Raw genomic sequence first — 19147 nt, 5'->3', positions numbered from 1 at the left:
TTTTCTGTTTTCAGAAACAAGATAAATATTTAAATTATAATATTAGACAATAATTTTAGACACATGTTAAACACAATTACCACAAAAATTCTCTCTGATTCTTTCAGACATTAAACCTACAATTTTAACCAGTTTTACCTTTCACCCTGCTGTAGTACACAGACACACAGATGATGATGAAGATTACGATCCCAACATATAAAATAATCCAGTTGTTCCCTCCAGTCTGGTGTGAGTCTGAATCCTCAGATGAAGATCCTCTCTCATTAACACTGTCCTCTAAAACACACATTAAACCACACAGAGATATCAGTACAGCGCTGAGGAAAACGTGTCCTCGAAGAAAATCTATCAAACATCAGACTACATTTACTGATATTGTTCAGTGTTTTTCAGCCATACATGCAGATGATGTCATCACTGATCCTTAAATAATAATCAGTGTTGTGCTGCTATAATAATATGAAGTGTTTTATTAAAGTTTATCCAGGAACAATAAGAGATGTTTTGAACTGGAGCTCACAACAGATTAAGAAAAGCCCTGTACTTTAGACAGGAAGTGACTGAGTGTGTGCTGAAACAGTAGTGAAATACAGGACAGGAGGTGTGTGTTCTCCTCACTCAGTCTAACACAGCCATGAAAAGCTTTAGAATGATCTGTGGGAACATTAAACTGTGTAGTTCTCTCTCAACCAGGACTGAAAAACACTGACATCTACAGGAAACATGCTGCTCAAGTCACTCAGTAACTTTCCAGACATTTTAAACTTTGTGTACTGATATGTGTCGTACTCAGTATCGTCTGAGATTAATCCACTTACCAACAACTGACAGTTTAACCTTCTGGACCAAGACAGGTTCCTGTGTGTATGTAATTAACATGGAGCTGCTGTAGATTTCTGTATCATTAACACTGATGTTCTTCATCACCAGGGAACAGTTTCCTTTAAGCAGCTCGTCCTCAGGAACGTCCACACGGCCCTCATATCTTTCACTCTGATATAATCTTTAGCCTTTTGCTTAAACATAGTCTTTGTTTCGATAAACCACTTAACGTAAGGAGTCTTGATGGACAGATGACTCCAATCACACGGCAGGACAACTGTGGAACCCACTGGAGCTGATATCTGAAGAGTTTCAGAGACACAGAAAAACCTTTTAGGAAATGATCTGATGTTAGGAACTTTATAGAACTTTATAGAACTCTCTATAATAGATGTTGTTATTGTTCCTTATTTCCAGCTCTGTTATCTGAGACACTGTGACTTCTATAATTAGTCAATATTTTACACTGAACAGTTTACTCACCATCGACTGAGAGATAAACTCTGTTAATTTCTTTCATTTCCACAGGGTTATTAATATCCACATGTTCCATTGTAAAGGAATTGTAGATTTGGTCATCAGTAACTCTGACGTTCTTCAACACCAGGGAACAGGTTCCTTTATGCAGCTCGTCCACAGGAACATCCACACGTCCTTCATATTCTTTACCTGAACTGTAATTATTAATGCTTCTCTCAAACACAAGGTATATTTTGTTGATCTTCCACGTAATAACTGAAGTTGGTTTGAAGTCTTCAGTCAGGTTACACGGCAGGATGACTGTGGAACCCACTGGAGCTGATACAGTAACCAGAGGTTCTGCACTGTCTGTGGGAGAAACATTACAATCTACAGGATTTGTAACATTTGACAAAACATTGTTGTGATATTTGATTCAATAGAAGGACACTTCTGTCTGGTTGGTGTTGTAGAACCTGGTCACTCACCCACACAGGCACAGACCCATAAGATGGAAATATAAAGGAGGGACATGATGTCTGGAAGACTCTTGTGGAGTGTTGGCAGATTTTCTGAAACAAACAAACAGAGACACGTTATAAATAAAAGTGACAGAACAGCTGACTGATGTCACACACAGATCTTAATAAAACTGCTGAGGGAGAGAGTTTGTGTAACTTCTTTAATAACTGCTTTATTTTGCCTGAAAACTTACTTTCAAACCATAATCTGTAATCTGTCCATTCAGATGGTTTGGATGTACATTAATAATTGTACATCAGTGTTATAATGATGACACCACACCAAAAAAAAAAACATTTTTTAACTATTATAATGGAGTTAATAACTATTTATTGCTATTATTGTGGTGACCATTTGGTTTTGTTTAAGGCTTGTTCAGTAAAAATACACAGTAATTACACATAATATATTAATAAGGTTTTCATTCATCCATCCATCCATCTTCTACTGCTTATCCGGGGCCGGGTCGCGGGGGCAGCAGTCTGAGCAGGGACACCCAGACTTCCCTCTCCCCAGACACTTCCTCCAGCTCCTCCGGGGGAATCCCGAGGCGTTCCCAGGCCAGCCAAGAGACATAGGACATGCTGGAGGGACTAGGTCTTCCCTGGGGCCTCCTCCCGGTTGGACATGCCCGGAACACCTCCCCAGGGAGGCGTCCAGGAGGCATCCGGAACAGATGCCCGAGCCACCTCAGCTGACTCCTCTCGATGTGGAGGAGCAGCGGCTCTACTCTGAGCTCCTCCCGAGTGACCGAGCTCCTCACCCTCTCTCTAAGGGAGCGCCCAGCCACCCTCCGGAGGAAACTCATTTCGGCCGCCTGTATCTGGGATCTTGTCCTTTCGGTCATGACCCAAAGCTCATGACCATAGGTGAGGGTAGGAACATAGATCGACTGGTAAATAGAGAGCTTCGCCTTGCGGCTCAGCTCTTTCTTCACCACAACAGACCGATATATCGACCGCATCACTGCAGAAGATACAGCGATCCGCCTGTCGATCTCCCGCTCCATCCTTCCCTCATTCGTGAACAAGACCCCAAGATACTTAAACTCCTCCACTTGAGGCAGGAGATTTCCACCAACCTGAAGGGGGCAAGCCACCCTTATCCGGCTGAGAACCATGGCCTCGGACTTGGAGGTGCTGATTCTCATCCCCGCCGCTTCACACTCGGCTGCAAACCGTCCCAGTGCACGCTGAAGGTCCTGATTTGAAGAAGCCAACAGGACAACATCATCTGCAAAAAGCAGAGACGAAATCCTGTGGTCCCCAAACCAGACTCCCTCCGGCCCCCAAAGGTTTTCATTCAATTTCATAAATTAGTTTGACACCTTTTTGGGAGGCAATTGTGACATCCTGCCACACTGCTGCTGAGAACTACTGTAAATCCAATCAGCCTTCACTAAATAATGCAAGGAGCTAAAGATCCTGCTCTATCACTACATTACACCTGTACATGTTTGAAGATAACCAGTAACTCGGCTGTTCGGACATCTAGGTGAAGTTCATTCTACCACCTCAGTGTCAGGAAAGAAAAGAGTCTTGCTGTAAACCTCCCTCTTACCCCGAGTGATGGTGGAACCAGTGGAGCAGTGTTGGTAGATCTGAGGGTGTGAGGTGCAGTGTGAGGAGTGATGAGGGCTTTGAGCTAAGAGGGAGCTGGTCCGTTTTTGGCTTTGTAGGCGAGCATCATTGTTTTAAATCTGATGCCTGCAGCTATTGGAAGCCAGTGGAGAGATCGCAGCAGTGAGGTAATATGTGAGAATTTAGACTGAATGAAAACAAGTCATGCAGCTGCATTTTGGATCATTTGTAGAGGACAAATTGCATTTATAGGTAAACCTGACAGAGAGAGCTGCAGAAGTCCAGTCTTGAAATGACAAGTGACTGAACAAGGTCTGGGTCTCATCAGCAAGAATGAACAAGTCAGCATACAGAGAGGAGGTTGACCTACACCATGAACATTTACACCACACACTGCATCCGCAAAGCCAACAGCATAGTGGATGAAACCACACACCCTTCACACACACACACACACACACACACACTTTTCACCACATACACATTAATGCACATGAAGCGAGACAACAACAAATAGATAGTATCCATTTCCTTGAATATTAAGATTTAAACCACAGTTCATGAGGTTCTTTCGTCCAGCGACGTTAACAGTGTCGTGTTACAAACACTGACTGCAGCTAGCTTTTACTTTCTCTTTTCATGGGGTAATAGAAAGAAGGATGGATTGTTCTTTACCAGAAATAGGAGACAAAAGACAAAAGACAGAAATGGGGGAAAAAATCACTCTCAATGTGTGATACTTGAGAGCCCTGTATCTACCTCAGAGACAGAAGAACATTTCCTGTGATTCAGTATGAATGAGAAATGTCCTGTTGCCATCTGTTTAGTGTCATATTACAGCAACATCCTGACTGTGGGAATCTTGTACATTCTCTTTATTTTAGTCTGAACACTTAAGATTCTGTAAAGTTTCTTGTCAGTAGAATCTCCAACATTAAACAGAGAGGTGTAGAATGATACTTTACTTTTCTAATTGTTTTACTAAAACAAATTACTGAACGATCAACACATATCTATTACACACTTAATTTACTAATACATTTTATTTAATTTTGCTGTTCTTTCTCCGGAAACACAGTTAAAATACAGACTAGATGGTAAAATCTCTAAAAGAGGAAATGGAGCGTCATACAGAACAACAGGCAGAGGGAGGGAGGGGGGGGATGCAGGGGGAGGGAGGGAGAGCGAGAGATGGAGGGGAAGGGGAGGGAGAGAGAGAGAGTGAGAGACCTTTTCAGATGTTTCAGAAGATTACAAAAAAGATTAATTTAAACACAGAGCTGATCTGTAACTGTACCAGAACGTTTGAACAGAAAAAAATAACGTTTGAACAGATATCTGTATGAGCTGTAGCTGCAACTCAGTAAAGTCTCTGTAATAAAAATTTTATTATTTTAATAATAATTAAAATTATTGTTGGATTATTGTGTAGCTGTAACAGATAGTACATTTCATGCTGAATATTTGTGTTTCTGTAATGACAGGTCGTGAGACTGAGGATCCATGTGCAAGCTTTTAATACAAGCTCGAGGTACAGACAGGCGTAGGTCAGAATCGGCAATAACAATATCAAAGGTGAGGCAGAAATCAGAAACGGTAATACAGGCAGAAGGTCGGGGCAGGCGGCAGACAATCACAAAGTGGAGCAAAAACCAAAACAGAGTCAACACCATGAACACACCGACAGACAAACGCTCAGACCGATAGCAGAGGCAAATCGAGACTTCGCAGAGAAGGGAAGTTCAAGTTCCTGTTTTATAGGACGCCTGTGATTGGGATCAGCTGGTGGTGCAGTAATGACAGGAGCGGTGGCTTGTGGGAGATGTAGTTTGGGAGTCGTTAGAACTCGGGTGAAGGTTCCCTCTGGTGGCGGTCAGGAGACGAGGCAGGTGCTTCATTCATAACAGAGCCCCCCCCCCACGAGCGGCTCCCGAAGCGAGGATGAGCGCGCCGTCGGGGCCGCCCGCGAGGTCGAGGGGCTGGCTTGTCTGGATGGGACTGGTGAAACTCAGCAGTAAGTGAGGGGTCTAGGACGTCTCATGCTCTCACCCATGACCGTTCCTCCAGGCCGTATCCCTCCCAATCGACCAGGTACCTGGAGTCAAAGACACTGCGAACCTGGTACGCTACCTCGTCCCCGATCAGCAAGGGCGGTGGCGCTGGTGGCTCGGCAGTTTCGGCAGGACCGTCGGCAGGCTTAAGGAGTGAAACATGAAACGTGGGAGAAATGCGGTAGCCTGGTGGCAGTGCCAGGCGGTAGGAAACAGGATTCACCTGTCTGAGCACCTTAAAAGGACCCACGAACCTGGGGCTGAGTTTCCTGCAGGGGAGACGGAGTCGTATGTCGCGGGTGGAGAGCCATACCCATTGCCCCGGCTGATATTCAGGATGTGGTCTACGCCGTCTGTCGGCATGGCTCTCTGTAACTGGCGGTGTGCCACGCTCCAGGTTTCCTCGCTCTTACGGAACCAATCATCTACGGCAGGTAGACCAGAGGGTTCACCGGACCAGGGGAACAGGGGAGGCTGGTATCCGAGGACACATTGAAAGGGCGTGAGACCAGTTCTGTGCGTATTCTGCCCACATTAGATATTTGCTCCAGTCAGTCTGGTGATCGTGACAGTAGGAACGGAGAAAGCGAGTGAGCTCCTGGTTGAGACGTTCGGTTAGCCCATTGGATTTTGGATGGTATCCCGAGGTAAGGCTGACGTTGATATTCAGTCTTTTGAAGAAAGCTGCCCACACTCGGGAAGTGAATTGTGGGCCCCTGTCCGAGACGATGTCCTCGGGGATGCCGTAGAACCGGAACACATAACTGCACAAGGTTTCAGCTGTCTCGAATGCCGTGGGTAGCTTGGGTACGCATTGGAGAACCAGTCTACGACTTACGACTGTGAGGATGACGGTGCAGTTATCGGACTTGGGCAGGTCGGTAATAAAATCGATGGCGATATGGGACCAGGGTCGTTGAGGGATGGGTAGCTCCTCTGCCGGGAGCTGATGTGATGACTTGGACGTGTTGCACACGGCACACCTCCTTATAAACTCCTGGGTGTCCTGGAACAGAGAGGGCCACCAGAAAGTGTTACGTACCAGATGGAGCATGGCTGAGATGCTGGGATGACCGGAGCTGGGTGTAGTGTGCAACAGATGTAACAGGGCGGAGCGTAAGGTTTCGGGCACGTAGGTTTTGGTAGCGGGACAATCGTTTGGAGGTGGTGAAAGCGCGTTGGCCTGGGAGATCTGGGTCATGATGTCCCATTGGATGGGAGCGATAATTCGAGTCTCGGGAATAATGGTCTCTGTCCGAGAGGGCTGGTCAGGTTCATTACTCAGGCGGGAAAGTGCGTCGGCTTTGATATTTTTTGAACCGGGTCTGTAGGTTACTGTGAAATTGAATCGTGTGAAGAACATGGCCCAATGTGCTTGACGGGGATTCATCCGCTTGGCCGCGCGTATGTATTCGAGGTTCTTATGGTCTGTAATAACCGTGAATGGCTGTTGAGCGCCCTCTAGTCAGTGTCTCCACTCCTCGAAGGCCGCCTTCATGGCCAGTAACTCACGATCCCCCACGTCATAATTGCGTTCCGTGGTAGATAGTTTCTTAGAATAGTAAGCACATGGGAACAACTTGTTAGCCAGGCCTTGTCGTTGAGAGAGCACCGCTCCGATGCCTGTGCTGGATGCGTCTACCTCTACTACGAACGGCCGAGCCGGATCAAGGTGATGCAGGATGGGAGCAGTTGTGAAGCGCTCTTTCAGCAGGTGAAACACTCGGATTGCTTCAGGTGACCATGACAGACGGGATGAGGTCTTTTTCTTCATAGACGTGAGTGGCGCCGCGACGGTGCTGAATCCACGAATGAAGCGGCGATAGAAATTTGCGAAGCCGAGAAAGCGTTGTAATTCCTTGACAGTCTGGGGCCGGGGCCATTTTAACACTGCCTCCACCTTGGACTCGTCCATGGCGACCCCTCCAGCAGAGATGATGTAACCCAGGAATGACGTAGAGGTTTGGTGGAACTCGCATTTCTCGGCTTTAGCATAGAGCTGATGTTGAATCAGTCTTTTCAGCACTGCACGTACGTGCTGGACGTGAGCCTCCATGGTTTCAGAGTATACTAGTATGTCGTCAATGGAAATGATTACCCATCGATCTAGCATGTCTCGGAACACATCATTGATAAAGGATTGGAACACGGACAGACTGTTAGCTAGGCCGAACGGCATGACCAAGTATTCATAATGGCCAGACTGGGTGGAGAAGGCGGTCTTCCATTCGTGTCCCTCTCTGATGCGGATCAAGTTATAAGCACTGCGTAAATCCAGTTTAGTGAAGAACCTGGCCCGGCGCAGCTGTTCCAGGGCTGAGGGGACCAGGGGGAGCGGGTAGCGGAATTTGACGGTTATGTCATTCAGAGCTCGATAGTCTATGCACGGGCGGAGGCCCCCGTCCTTCTTCTTTACGAAGAAGAAGCCGGATGATGCTGGTGACACGGAGTGCCGGATGAACCCTTTTTTCAGTTCCTCCTCGATATAAGTATTCATGGCCTCGGTCTCCGGCTGAGAGAGCGGGAAGATTCTGCCTCTCGGGGGCGTGGCATTGGGAAGTAGCTCGATGCTGCAGTCGCCGGGACGGTGAGGAGGAAGCCTGGTGACCTTGACCTTGCTAAAAGCCTCTATGAGGTCGTGATATTCGGCCGGGAGGTCGAGGTTGACGGGAGTGGCCGGCGCGGTGGTTGCGGAGTATAGTGGAAGCAGGGCTTCGGAGGGCTGGTTATGTGGAGCGCAGGCTGTATCCCAGGATATAATCCGTGGTTCTCTCCAGGAATCATCTCTTACCATGCATAATAAAATAGTAAATATTGTGTTTACTGTAAATATTTACATATAAATTCTACATTTAATGGGGCTTCATATAATCAATATATTAAAAAAACATTTGATTGATTTTACTCCCATCAAGTATTTCTTAAATACGTTTTTCACTGTAAAATAAACACATTTCAAACGCCTGCAGGCCAAAACAGCATCAGTTCCTGTTGTGAATGTTGGATAACAGATGTTAAAAGTATCCAAGGTTCAGTGGACATGTAGAACATGGTGGTGTGTCTTGTTAAAACACAGAACAACTTAATCCACTTACTCTCATTTATTCTTGTTGACAATAAAACTGGATGCACAGTACACAGGTTTCACAGGATAAGCGGAATGCTTAGGATACATAGGATGGTAAAGATGGTGTTCTGGTCACTACAAACAATACAACAGAGAAATCAGGCTCACAAATAACAATAATAATAATAATAAAGCTGGAAGTCATACAACGTCAAACATAGTATCTGTAAACCTACTAATGACAAGTATACAACCCATCAGATTCAATAAACTATACAATAGAAAACTTACATAACTCATCTTATGGAAAGGATTCAAACACACATGGATGAGTGCACAACAAGTCTAAAAAAACAAGTCTAATTCACAACAGTGAATGACAGATACAAATCCTGCACAGTAGCCAGAGGGATTTTGAGCCATTTCTCCATCAGAACAGTGGCCAAGTTATTTTTGTGGCAGTTTCCTGACCTGCTCCTGTAAAACGCCTCAAAGTGGTGTTGGTCTGCCAGAATGATTCAGTAGTCTGTGGCAGTGAGGCATCTCTCTATAAGTAGTTTGTTTAGGGAATGCCATGATATTGGCTGACCTCAAACAAAGTTATGGGACAAAATAATATATATGAAGAAATAATTTCACTGTGCTGTAATGTAGATGTGACAAAAATAAAAACTTCATCTTATGAATCTGTTAGCCACTAGCACATATCTCCTATGCAGTACACACACAGACACACACTTGCACACAATTATTTCTTCTTATTATATTCTTAAAAAGTAAATATTTAGTAAAAAGAAACTCCCCTGTAATAAAACTTCAGTAGCAGTACATTATATTAATTTATATTACTGAGAGGAGCTGAACCCAGATTCCTCCTCAACTATAAAGTTCCTACACATGACTTCAGCCATTGTACATACTGTGTCCACTGCTGCAATGTAAACACAACAAACTACATGAAAATAAAACAACAAATAAAAATATAAAAGTAAAAATTAAAGCTGTTCACAGTTCATTATTTAGTGTAACATCACATGACCAAGACCAAGTCAGGTTAGATAGAAGAGTAACTGATGGTCCATGATGTGTGATCTGAGAGTTCTGCAGTAAATCAGAAGATCCTGACATGGTGATGAAGCTCCAGAGATGAACATCAGCTCAGTGGTGCAGTGATGAAGTTTAAGATGAAATCCATGATGAGATCAGAGCAGATCATCTGAGAGAGGAAAGGACAGGAGAAGGTGGTGAAAATAACAACTTTATACCATGTAAAAATGCCAAAGTTCATCTCTAAAGAAAAGAAATATAAAAAAGAAAAGAAATAAATAATTGGTGCCACCTTGTGTTGGTCATTAACTCTGTGTTTGTGTGTTGACTGTTGTGTACGTCACACTGTCGGACATTGTTCACTTACATTTATTAGAATATTTCACACTTTTCTTGTCACATTTCTAATTTAATCCCCTTAAACACTTGGCTTATTATTGTGGCTTCATATTAGATTAATAACTGATAATAAATCCTATAAATAAATAATATTAGTGTAAGAGTCAGAACACTTCAGACTGAGTGTGTGATGGTGACTGAAAAAAACAGGACAATGTTTTTACTTTAATGTAAAAGTCCAGTTTTTTCTCTTTGTTCCTAACACATAGAACCTGGAACATAGTGAATAAATAATACTGATGTAAGTCATGACCTCAACACGAGTGTATTATGTGACTGAAACAGGTTTGTTTGTGTTTGAATCTCGTCTCAGTCATTTATAGAAATCCCACGGAGCCCCTTCCCTCCATCTCAGTCTGAACTTTCACCTGCACATCAAGATCATTCTCTGTGCTCAAAAAAACTGCTCCATGAAAAGGAAATAAAAATAACACAGAAAATAAAGTAACACAGAATGATCAGGGGTGAGACCTGCGTACGCACATTATGGAGACAAAGGGAATTGGCGACACAGATGGTGAGGTCGTGAACTGAAGTTAGATTGTAGAAAATACATGTGAGAAGAACGATTCTAAGAATTAATGACATTTAATTTTCACTCCATTTCATACGTTATATCCACATTATCATGAAGATTAAATCCAACAGTGTTATTTGTGCCGATTGTTTTAGGCTATATATATGTAGTAAAATCCAAACGTAATTCAAATTGTATTAAAAATAAAATAATAATAATAATAAGAATAATAATCAGCGGGGGCACGGTGGCTTAGTGGTTAGCACGTTCGCCTCACACCTCCAGGGTCGGGGTTCGAGTCCCGCCTCCACCTTGTGTGTGTGGAGTTTGCATGTTCTCCCCGTGCCTCGGGGGTTTCCTCCGGGTACTCCAGTTTCCTCCCCCGGTCCAAAGACATACATGGTAGGTTGATTGGCATCTCTGGAAAATTGTCCCTAGTGTGTGATTGCGTGAGTGAATGAGTGTGTGTGTGTGCCCTGTGATGGGTTGGCACTCCGTCCAGGGTGTATCCTGCCTTGATGCCCGATGACGCCTGAGATAGGCACAGGCTCCCCGTGACCCGAGGTAGTTCAGATAAGAATGAATGAATGAATGAATAATCAGCGCTGCCTTACAGTCACATTGTCCACAACGGGAGCGCAGGAGGAGATGGCGCGACTACATGTGATACAGAATAGCATGAAATACCCTTTTCTTAGAGAACTGCAGAACACAGTGTAAAAACGAAATATTTTCCTTAATGTACATATAGCTATCATAAAATGTCAAAGTCTGCAAATACAGTCATGAAGCACAATCGCTACTCATCATCGATCCTAACTATTACGGTGTTCATTACAAAAACGCCATGAAGAAGCATGTGTTCACTATAACATTTTCGTCTTAAATTTTCGCCCACAAATTAATTCTGTGATTTTGTCAAGGTGTTAACGATCAGTCTAATTGCTAGAAACATATAAATCCTCCGGTGACCCGGGTATGTAATGCTTCATGATGGCACTGCTGGCACTGGGCAAGTTGTGGTTAGAGAATGGTTAGAGAGTCTGACTCGTAATCCTAAGGTTGTGGGTTCGAGTCTCGGGCCAGCCACGACTGAGGTGCCCTTGAGCAAGGCACCAAACCCCCCAACTGCTCCCCGGGCGCCGCAGCATAAATGGCTGCCCACTGCTCCGGGTGTGTGTTCACGGTGTGCGTGTGTTCACTGCTGTGTGTGTGTGCACTTTGGATGGGTTAACTGCAGAGAACGAATTCTGAGTATGGGTCACTGTACTTAGCCGTATGTCATGTCACTTTCACTTTCACTGTTGGAGGATTACGCCAATGGCAGAATAAGGAGAGAACGAGTTTCAGGGACCATGATGATTTCCTGGCCCATTATGATGACTGGCTAATAAGCCGATTTAGATTCCCTAGAGCTGTGCTCTTAGATCTATGTGCTGAATTGGGTCCAGTATTAGAGAGGGCAGCACGCCGGAACCATGCCATCCCAGTCCAAATACAAGTCCTCACCACTCTGGGGTTCTTGGCAACCGGCTGTTTCCAGCGGGAATTGGCAGACAGGTAAATTATTTATATAAAAAAACTAGGGTTAGGGTTAGTAATCCTCAACTTTGTCTCTAAGACCTTTTTGTATATGAAATAATTCTATTGGAATCTATCATCTCACCCTATAGGTCTGGTATATCACAGCCGTCCCTGAGTGCCATAATATCTGTCGTTTTGAATGGTATACTTAATATGGGTAGTCGATACATCAGGTTCCCCTACACTGTGCGAGAACAGGCCGAAATTAAAATGCAATTTGCAGCAATGTCAAGTTTTCTCCAACATGACCCTCACAAATATTGTGGCATGCTGGCCTGGTTCAACACGATTCCTTTATCTTGACACATAACAGTGTAGGGAACAGACTAAATGCAGGCGCAGTATGTGATGGCTGGCTTCTTAGTGAGTTTAACAATATTAAAAAGTAGAAACTGTAACAATGTTGTTTTTAATATAATTATAACCTGCAGGCGACAGTGGCTACCCCCTGAGACGCTGACTCCTCAACCCATTTTTAAACCCACAGAGCGCAGAGGAAACTCATTATAACGAGGTCCACTCTCGTGCCCGCGCAGTGATTTGCATTGACAGTGTACAGGGTGGGATTTCACGTACGCACATCTGTGGGTGATCTGTGATTTATAAAGGGAACATTGCTTAGAGGAGTGCGTACGCACGGTTTTATAAATCGAAATTTTTTTTGGCATAAGCCATTTTTGGCTTTTGGGCGTACGTAAACTTTTAGTAGGGATCCTACGCACAGTTTTATAAATGAGACACCAGAAGTATAAAGTTTAAAAAAAACTTTGAGGCTTCTTCTGACCAAAGTTTCTGATCTTGTCTAATGTGCCTTTAAAATGATTAAAGTGACCCAAAGTTTCTGTAAACTCCCCACCTGAACTACAACCAAAATCCAATTATTTTTTTAACAACAAAAAAGTGATTACAATTATTTTATTTTTTTTCTTTGAATGTTTTCGTACCTGTTCAGTGGAGGTGGTGACACAACTGAAACCTGATGATAGGTGATGATTTTCCGTTTTCAGAAACATAAGATAAATATTTAAAAAGTATAATATTAGACAATAAATTTAGACACATGTTAAACACAATTACCACAAAAATTCTCTCAAAAATTTCTTTCAGACATTAAACCTACAATTTTAACCAGTTTTACCTTTCACACAGCAGCAGTACACAGACACACAGATGATGATGATGATGATGATGAAGATTACGATCACAACACATGAAATAATCCACTTGTTCCCTCCAGTCTGGTGTGAGTCTGAACCCTTTGATGAAGATCCTCTCTCATTAACACTGACCTCTAAAACACACATTAAACCACACACAGATATCAGTACAGCGCTGAGGAAAACGTGTCCTCGAAGAAAATCTATCAAACATCAGACTACATTTACTGATATTGTTCAGTGTTTTTCAGCCATACATGCAGATGATGTCATCACTGATCCTTAAATAATAATCAGTGTTGTGCTGCTATAATAATATGAAGTGTTTTATTAAAGTTTATCCAGGAACAATAAGAGATGTTTAGAACTGGAGCTCACACCAGATTAAGAAAAGCCCTGTACTTTAGACACACCCCCTTGTCATGTCATTAAAATCTAACCAGGTTCCTTTTTCCATCCTAATGTACTGCTTTTTCCATGAAACCCTGTTCAGAGTGAAAGGATCACAAACACTGGATCACTTTCATTTATTCTACATTTATAATGTTTTAATCAACTGGAAATGGAAAGTGAAGATATTTTATCAATGTCAGATCAGAGTTATTGGTTAAGAACCATTTCAGTACTTTATCAGATCACAAGGCTCTTAGATGAGGATTGAGTGTTGATTATTGAGAGGAAGTGACTGAGTGTGTGCTGAAACAGTAGTGAAATACAGGACAGGAGGTGTGTGTTCTCCTCACTCAGTCTAACACAGCCATGAAAAGCTTTAGAATGATCTGTGGGAACATTAAACTGTGTAGTTCTCTCTCAACCAGGACTGAAAAACACTGACATCTACAGGAAACATGCTGCTCAAGTCACTCAGTAACTTTACAGACATTTTAAACTTTGTGTACTGATATGTGTCGTACTCAGTATCGTCTGAGATTAATCCACTTACCAACAACTGACAGTTTAACCTTCTGGACCAAGACAGATTCCTGTATGTCTTTAATCATGGAGCTGCTGTAGATTCTTTTATCACTAAATCTGATGTTCTTCATCACCAGGGAACAGTTTCCTTTAAGCAGCTCGTCCTCAGGAACGTCCACACGACCCTCATATCCTTTACCCTGATATGTACCATCACTGCTTCTCACAAACACAAGCTTATTATTGATCTTCCACGTAATAACTGATGTTGGTTTGAACTCTTCAGTCAGGTTACACGGCAGGATGACTGTGGAACCCACTGGAGCTGATACAGTAACCAGAGATTCTGCACTGTCTGTGGGAGAAACATTACAATCTACAGGATTTGTAACATTTGACAAAACATTGTTGTGATATTTGATTCAATAGAAGGACACTTCTGTCTTGTTGGTGTTGTAGAACCTGGTCACTCACCCACACAGGCACAGACCCATAAGATGGAAATATAAAGGAGGGACATGATGTCTGGAAGACTCTTGTGGAGTGTTGGCAGATTTTCTGAAACAAACAAACAGAGACACGTTATAAATAAAAGTGACAGAACAGCTGACTGATGTCACACACAGATCTTAATAAAACTGCTGAGGGAGAGAGTTTGTGTAACTTCTTTAATAACTGCTTTATTTTGCCTGAAAACTTACTTTCATTTTTTGTAATCTGTCCATTCAGATGGTTTGGATGTACATTAATAATTGTACATCAGTGTTATAATGATGACCGTGTTTGTAGTAGTGTGACATCAGTCATGGCTCACTCTGCCCCCTGCTGGTGGAAGTGGTGTGTGTACATGACTTCTAAAAATCTTTACACTAAGTAAAATGTAATAATGTCTTACTTTGTTACTGATAAATGTTTTTTTTAATTTTTATTATTTAGCATTAAGCCTATTACTGATCACCACATATTTATTGACAGCTATTATAATGGAGTTAATAACTTTTTATTACTATTTTTGCGGTGACCATTTGGTTTTGTTTAAGGCTTGTACAGTAAAAATACACAGTAATTACACATAATATATTCATAAGGTTTTCATTCAATTTCATAAATTAAAGTGGAATCTCACTTATGTTTGATAAATTTGATAGTTTGACACCTTTTTGGGAGGCAATTGTGACGTCCTGCCACACTGCTGCTGAGAACTAAATCCAATCAGCCTTCACTAAATAATGCTAGGAGCTAAAAATCCTGCTCTATCACTACATTACACCTGTAGATGTTTGAAGATAATCAGTGACTCGGCTGTTCGGACATCTAGGTGAAGTTCATTCCACCACCTCAGTGTCAGGATAGAAAAGAGTCTTGCTGTAAACCTCCCTCTTACCCCGAGTGATGGTGGGACCAGTCGAGTGCTAGTAGATCTGAGGGTGTGAGGTGCAGTGTGAGGAGTGATGAGGGCTTTGAGCTAAGAGGGAGCTGGTCCATTTTTGGCTTTGTAGGCAAGCATCATTGTGTTAAATCTGATGCCTGCAGCTATTGGAAGCCAGTGGAGGGATCGCATATGTGAGAATTTAGACTGAATGAAAACAAGTCATGCAGCTGCATTTTGGATCATTTGTAGAGGACAAATTGCGTTCATAGGTAGACCTGACAGAGAGAGCGACAGAAGTCCAGTTTTGAAATGACAAGTGACTGAACAAGGTCTGGGTCTCATCAGCAAGAATGAACAAGTCAGCATACAGAGAGGAGGTTGACCTACACCATGGACATGGAAACAAAGACCATGGAAACAAAGACAACTTAGCTACACAGCAGAGACTGTAGGCTACTCACAAGGCAGAAAAATCCAAAGCACAATGGCATGATGATGTTAATGGAGGCTAATGCCATGTAGCAGGAAGTCCAGGTGATGATGACATTTTGGTTGAGCGAGCTGCTCAGTTCAAAAAAGCCGTTGATTGTTGAACTACACAAAGTCTCCAAATTAATAAATTTAAAGCTTTTAGGTAAAATTTTATGCACTTAGGCTTCGATGCTTATAAACCAAACCAGGATCAACATCGCAAAATGTTGGTACACAGTTTTTTAGCAGGAAACATGATGTTTATCAGACAATGAAAGACATGCATGAGGGTAAAGTGGGTCATGCCCCATATTTTATAGGAACTGAAATCAAGATGATACTATTTGTAATTTATGGTAACATTTGTGAGGAATGAACAAAACAAATAGATCGTTTTTCTAAGAACCTTTTATGAACGCTAACCCATTGTTGTGTTGTCTTTGTAAAGTAAAGCATATAATAATTGTTATACTAGTATCCTGATGGAAACTATTAGGTGGATGTTTATCACCTTAACATTAATCCTCCCTCTGAATAAGTAATCGTGTCTCTGAAATAAAGGATCTGCTCTTAGAGAAAAGGTCCATCAGTGTGAATAAAGGATCAGTGATTGTGTTTATCACACAGAGCAGAGTCTAGAACATTAAACTACTGACAGAACAGACCACAGATTTAGATAAACAAAGAGAAGAATTTAAAACTCAGCTTTACCTTACAGATAGAAGATCATTATTTCCTTGAATATTAAGATTTAAATCACAGTTGATGAGGTTCTTTTGTCCAGCGACGTTAACAGTGTGGTGTTACAAACACTGACTGCAGCTAGCTTTTACTTTCTTTTTTCATGGGGTAATAGAAAGAAGGATGGATTGTTCTTTACTGGAAATAGAAGTAAATTTCCACTGCAGATCTGGAATAACACGTATCTCACTATACCAGTAAAACCTGCCTAGAGTTTATGTTTAAACTTTTCATACTCACACAAACAGATTTACTCAATGAGAGAAAGTTGATTTGAAGAAGCTGGATGAACAGTGCAATATATTTACATTTCAGATTCTATTTGTCCCTCAGGTTCTACAGGGTTTTTGTGTTTTCACTCTAACACACTATCTGTACAATGTCTATAATTACACAATGTCCAGAAATTATGTACAATAAATCATTCACTGCCTTGTTAAGGAGTCTACAGATATCTGACCGAGCTGAAGCACCTCATAAATAATATAAAGTTTCTGTAATAATAATAATAAATATAGCTGCAAGCAGCGATGGCGGGCCTTCGCACGTTTGTTCATCGCTATACGGTGCCTTCCAGAAAACAATGCACGGTGGGCAAGTGCATCAAGTGGGTAAATATCACTGGACTATTTTATGTTGTTACTGACCCATTTGGGGACTGTAGGTAAATGAAACCCCACATTTTAGACAAATGGGGGCGCTAGTGAGCCACTTAAGAGACACACCTTTGTCTGACCTTTTTGTCCACACTTAACAGCCAACAAATGTGATGTATGTGTCAAATTTCAAGTTAATCTAAGCACACCAAAAGCCTTAAATATGCCTGAAAAAGAAAGTAAAGTTTGACGTTTGATGTCAATCGCATGAATTCCCTAGGAGGAGTATTTAAAAGTTCACAGCATGCACTTATAAAACAATCCAAAATGGCCGACTTCCTGTTGGGTGGAGCTCATAGTTTAAAGCGCGAAAGTTGTTCGGGTCGATGAGATCTATATGCGTACCAACTCTCGTACATGTGCGTACATAATTGCCCGATCTGTGCACCAATGTTTGTTTTTGCATTACAGGGGGCGCTACAGAGCCCCCCTGCCACGCCCGTATTCCATCCTTTGTCCAATCCTAGTGTCGCACGATTCTGATGTGTGTGCCAAATTTCAAGAGTTTTCGAGCATGTTAAGGGACCCCAATTGGCCAATACTCCCGAGGAAAAACAATAGGGCTTCGCACCATTCGGTGCTCAGGCCCTAATAATAATAATAACCTACTAATCTTAGATGTGTAGATAATTACGAACAGTAGACAAGTCTTTACGTGATAAATGAGGGAAACTTCACCACTGTAAAGACGGCCACTCAGTCTGGCTTAACAAATAACTGAAGATAGAACAATTACATTTATCAACTACAAAACTAAATACAAAAGGAGAAGACAAAGATATTCATAACAAATATTTAGAAGGCTTACTTTCTAACCAGGAAGATACTTTGAATGTTGATTCGGAGCTATTAAGCTCACGTGTTCACAGCCACACGAGGAAAGACCGCTAAGAAAACAAAGTACAAATAAGCAGACCAACGGTGTTCTACAGAGGGAAACGTACAGTTGTCTGCCTCTTTAGCCAAAAGTTTCACTGTTTATCTTCCACACCTGGGCCAACTCCACCATCCATGTGATGTCCACGCCACAAGCATAAGTGCCAAATAAACTGGAAGGGATATAATACGGTAGGAATTTGTTCCTTCCGGCTAACCGTAATATACTATAAGCACCACCCATGTACTTGGCCACTGCCAATCAACTTTAGTAAAAAATGAGATGGAGAAATAGAGCAGTAATCTGCTACATTTTCAGGGTAAAGTTTTAACTTGTTTTAACTTGTGGATGCAGCATCAGATTGGGTTTACTGGTTTTGTGTTCCTGAGCCCATGCAGTGATTTTCACTACAGTATACTTCTGAGTTTAACACAGTGCCACCTGAGGGACCACAGATCACCACCATGCGGTCTCATACTCGGCTTTGTGCTTTGTGGATTGTGTTCATTAGATGCTGAAATCTCCAAAGTGGGAATGAACTACAGTATATGCCCATGCAATTTTCCACAGAGTCCCTTAACATCTTTACTTCTGAAAGACTCTGAGACTCTGACATGATCTTTTTATACTCAATCATGTTATTGATCTGTTGCCAATTAACCTAATTATTTGTGAGATCACAAGTTTTATTTAGCAGTACACAATTTATCCAGTCTTTTTTCCCCCAACTTAAATCACTAAAACAAAGTCAACATTTGATTTGTCGTCTTTATGACTTCCAATCAAACATAACATTTAAATGATTTGCAAGAGTGTGATTGTCTTTATTTACATTTTACACAAGCTTTTATAGTCATTTGATCCATAAATATCTGACACAGTACACAGTGAAATAGGACAACGATCT

The 19147-nt window shown here is 42.1% G+C and overlaps 1 protein-coding gene and 1 long non-coding RNA gene across 2 annotated transcripts; both read right to left on the bottom strand.

Moving 5' to 3' along the window:
* Window positions 1-1565: 1565 nt before the first annotated feature.
* LOC132857296 (uncharacterized) lies at window positions 1566-4189 on the bottom strand. Its single transcript, XR_009649532.1, has 3 exons — window positions 4146-4189; window positions 1773-1856; window positions 1566-1653 (listed from the first exon to the last, which is right to left on the bottom strand). It is a non-coding gene; the product is annotated as an uncharacterized LOC132857296 (long non-coding RNA).
* A 4316-nt stretch (window positions 4190-8505) lies between these two features.
* On the bottom strand, window positions 8506-16804 carry LOC132857255 (uncharacterized). Its single transcript, XM_060887270.1, has 6 exons — window positions 16678-16804; window positions 14598-14681; window positions 14152-14478; window positions 13190-13342; window positions 12996-13027; window positions 8506-9720 (listed from the first exon to the last, which is right to left on the bottom strand). Exons 2-6 carry the CDS (start codon window positions 14641-14643, stop codon window positions 9658-9660), a joined length of 621 nt encoding a protein of 206 aa, XP_060743253.1. The 5' UTR covers window positions 14644-14681; window positions 16678-16804; the 3' UTR covers window positions 8506-9657.
* Between the last annotated feature and the right edge of the window lie 2343 nt (window positions 16805-19147).

This window comes from Tachysurus vachellii, chromosome 14 (assembly GCF_030014155.1).
Source record: "Tachysurus vachellii isolate PV-2020 chromosome 14, HZAU_Pvac_v1, whole genome shotgun sequence".
NCBI lineage: Eukaryota > Metazoa > Chordata > Actinopteri > Siluriformes > Bagridae > Tachysurus > Tachysurus vachellii.
This window is presented reverse-complemented; position numbering and strand designations above follow the sequence as displayed.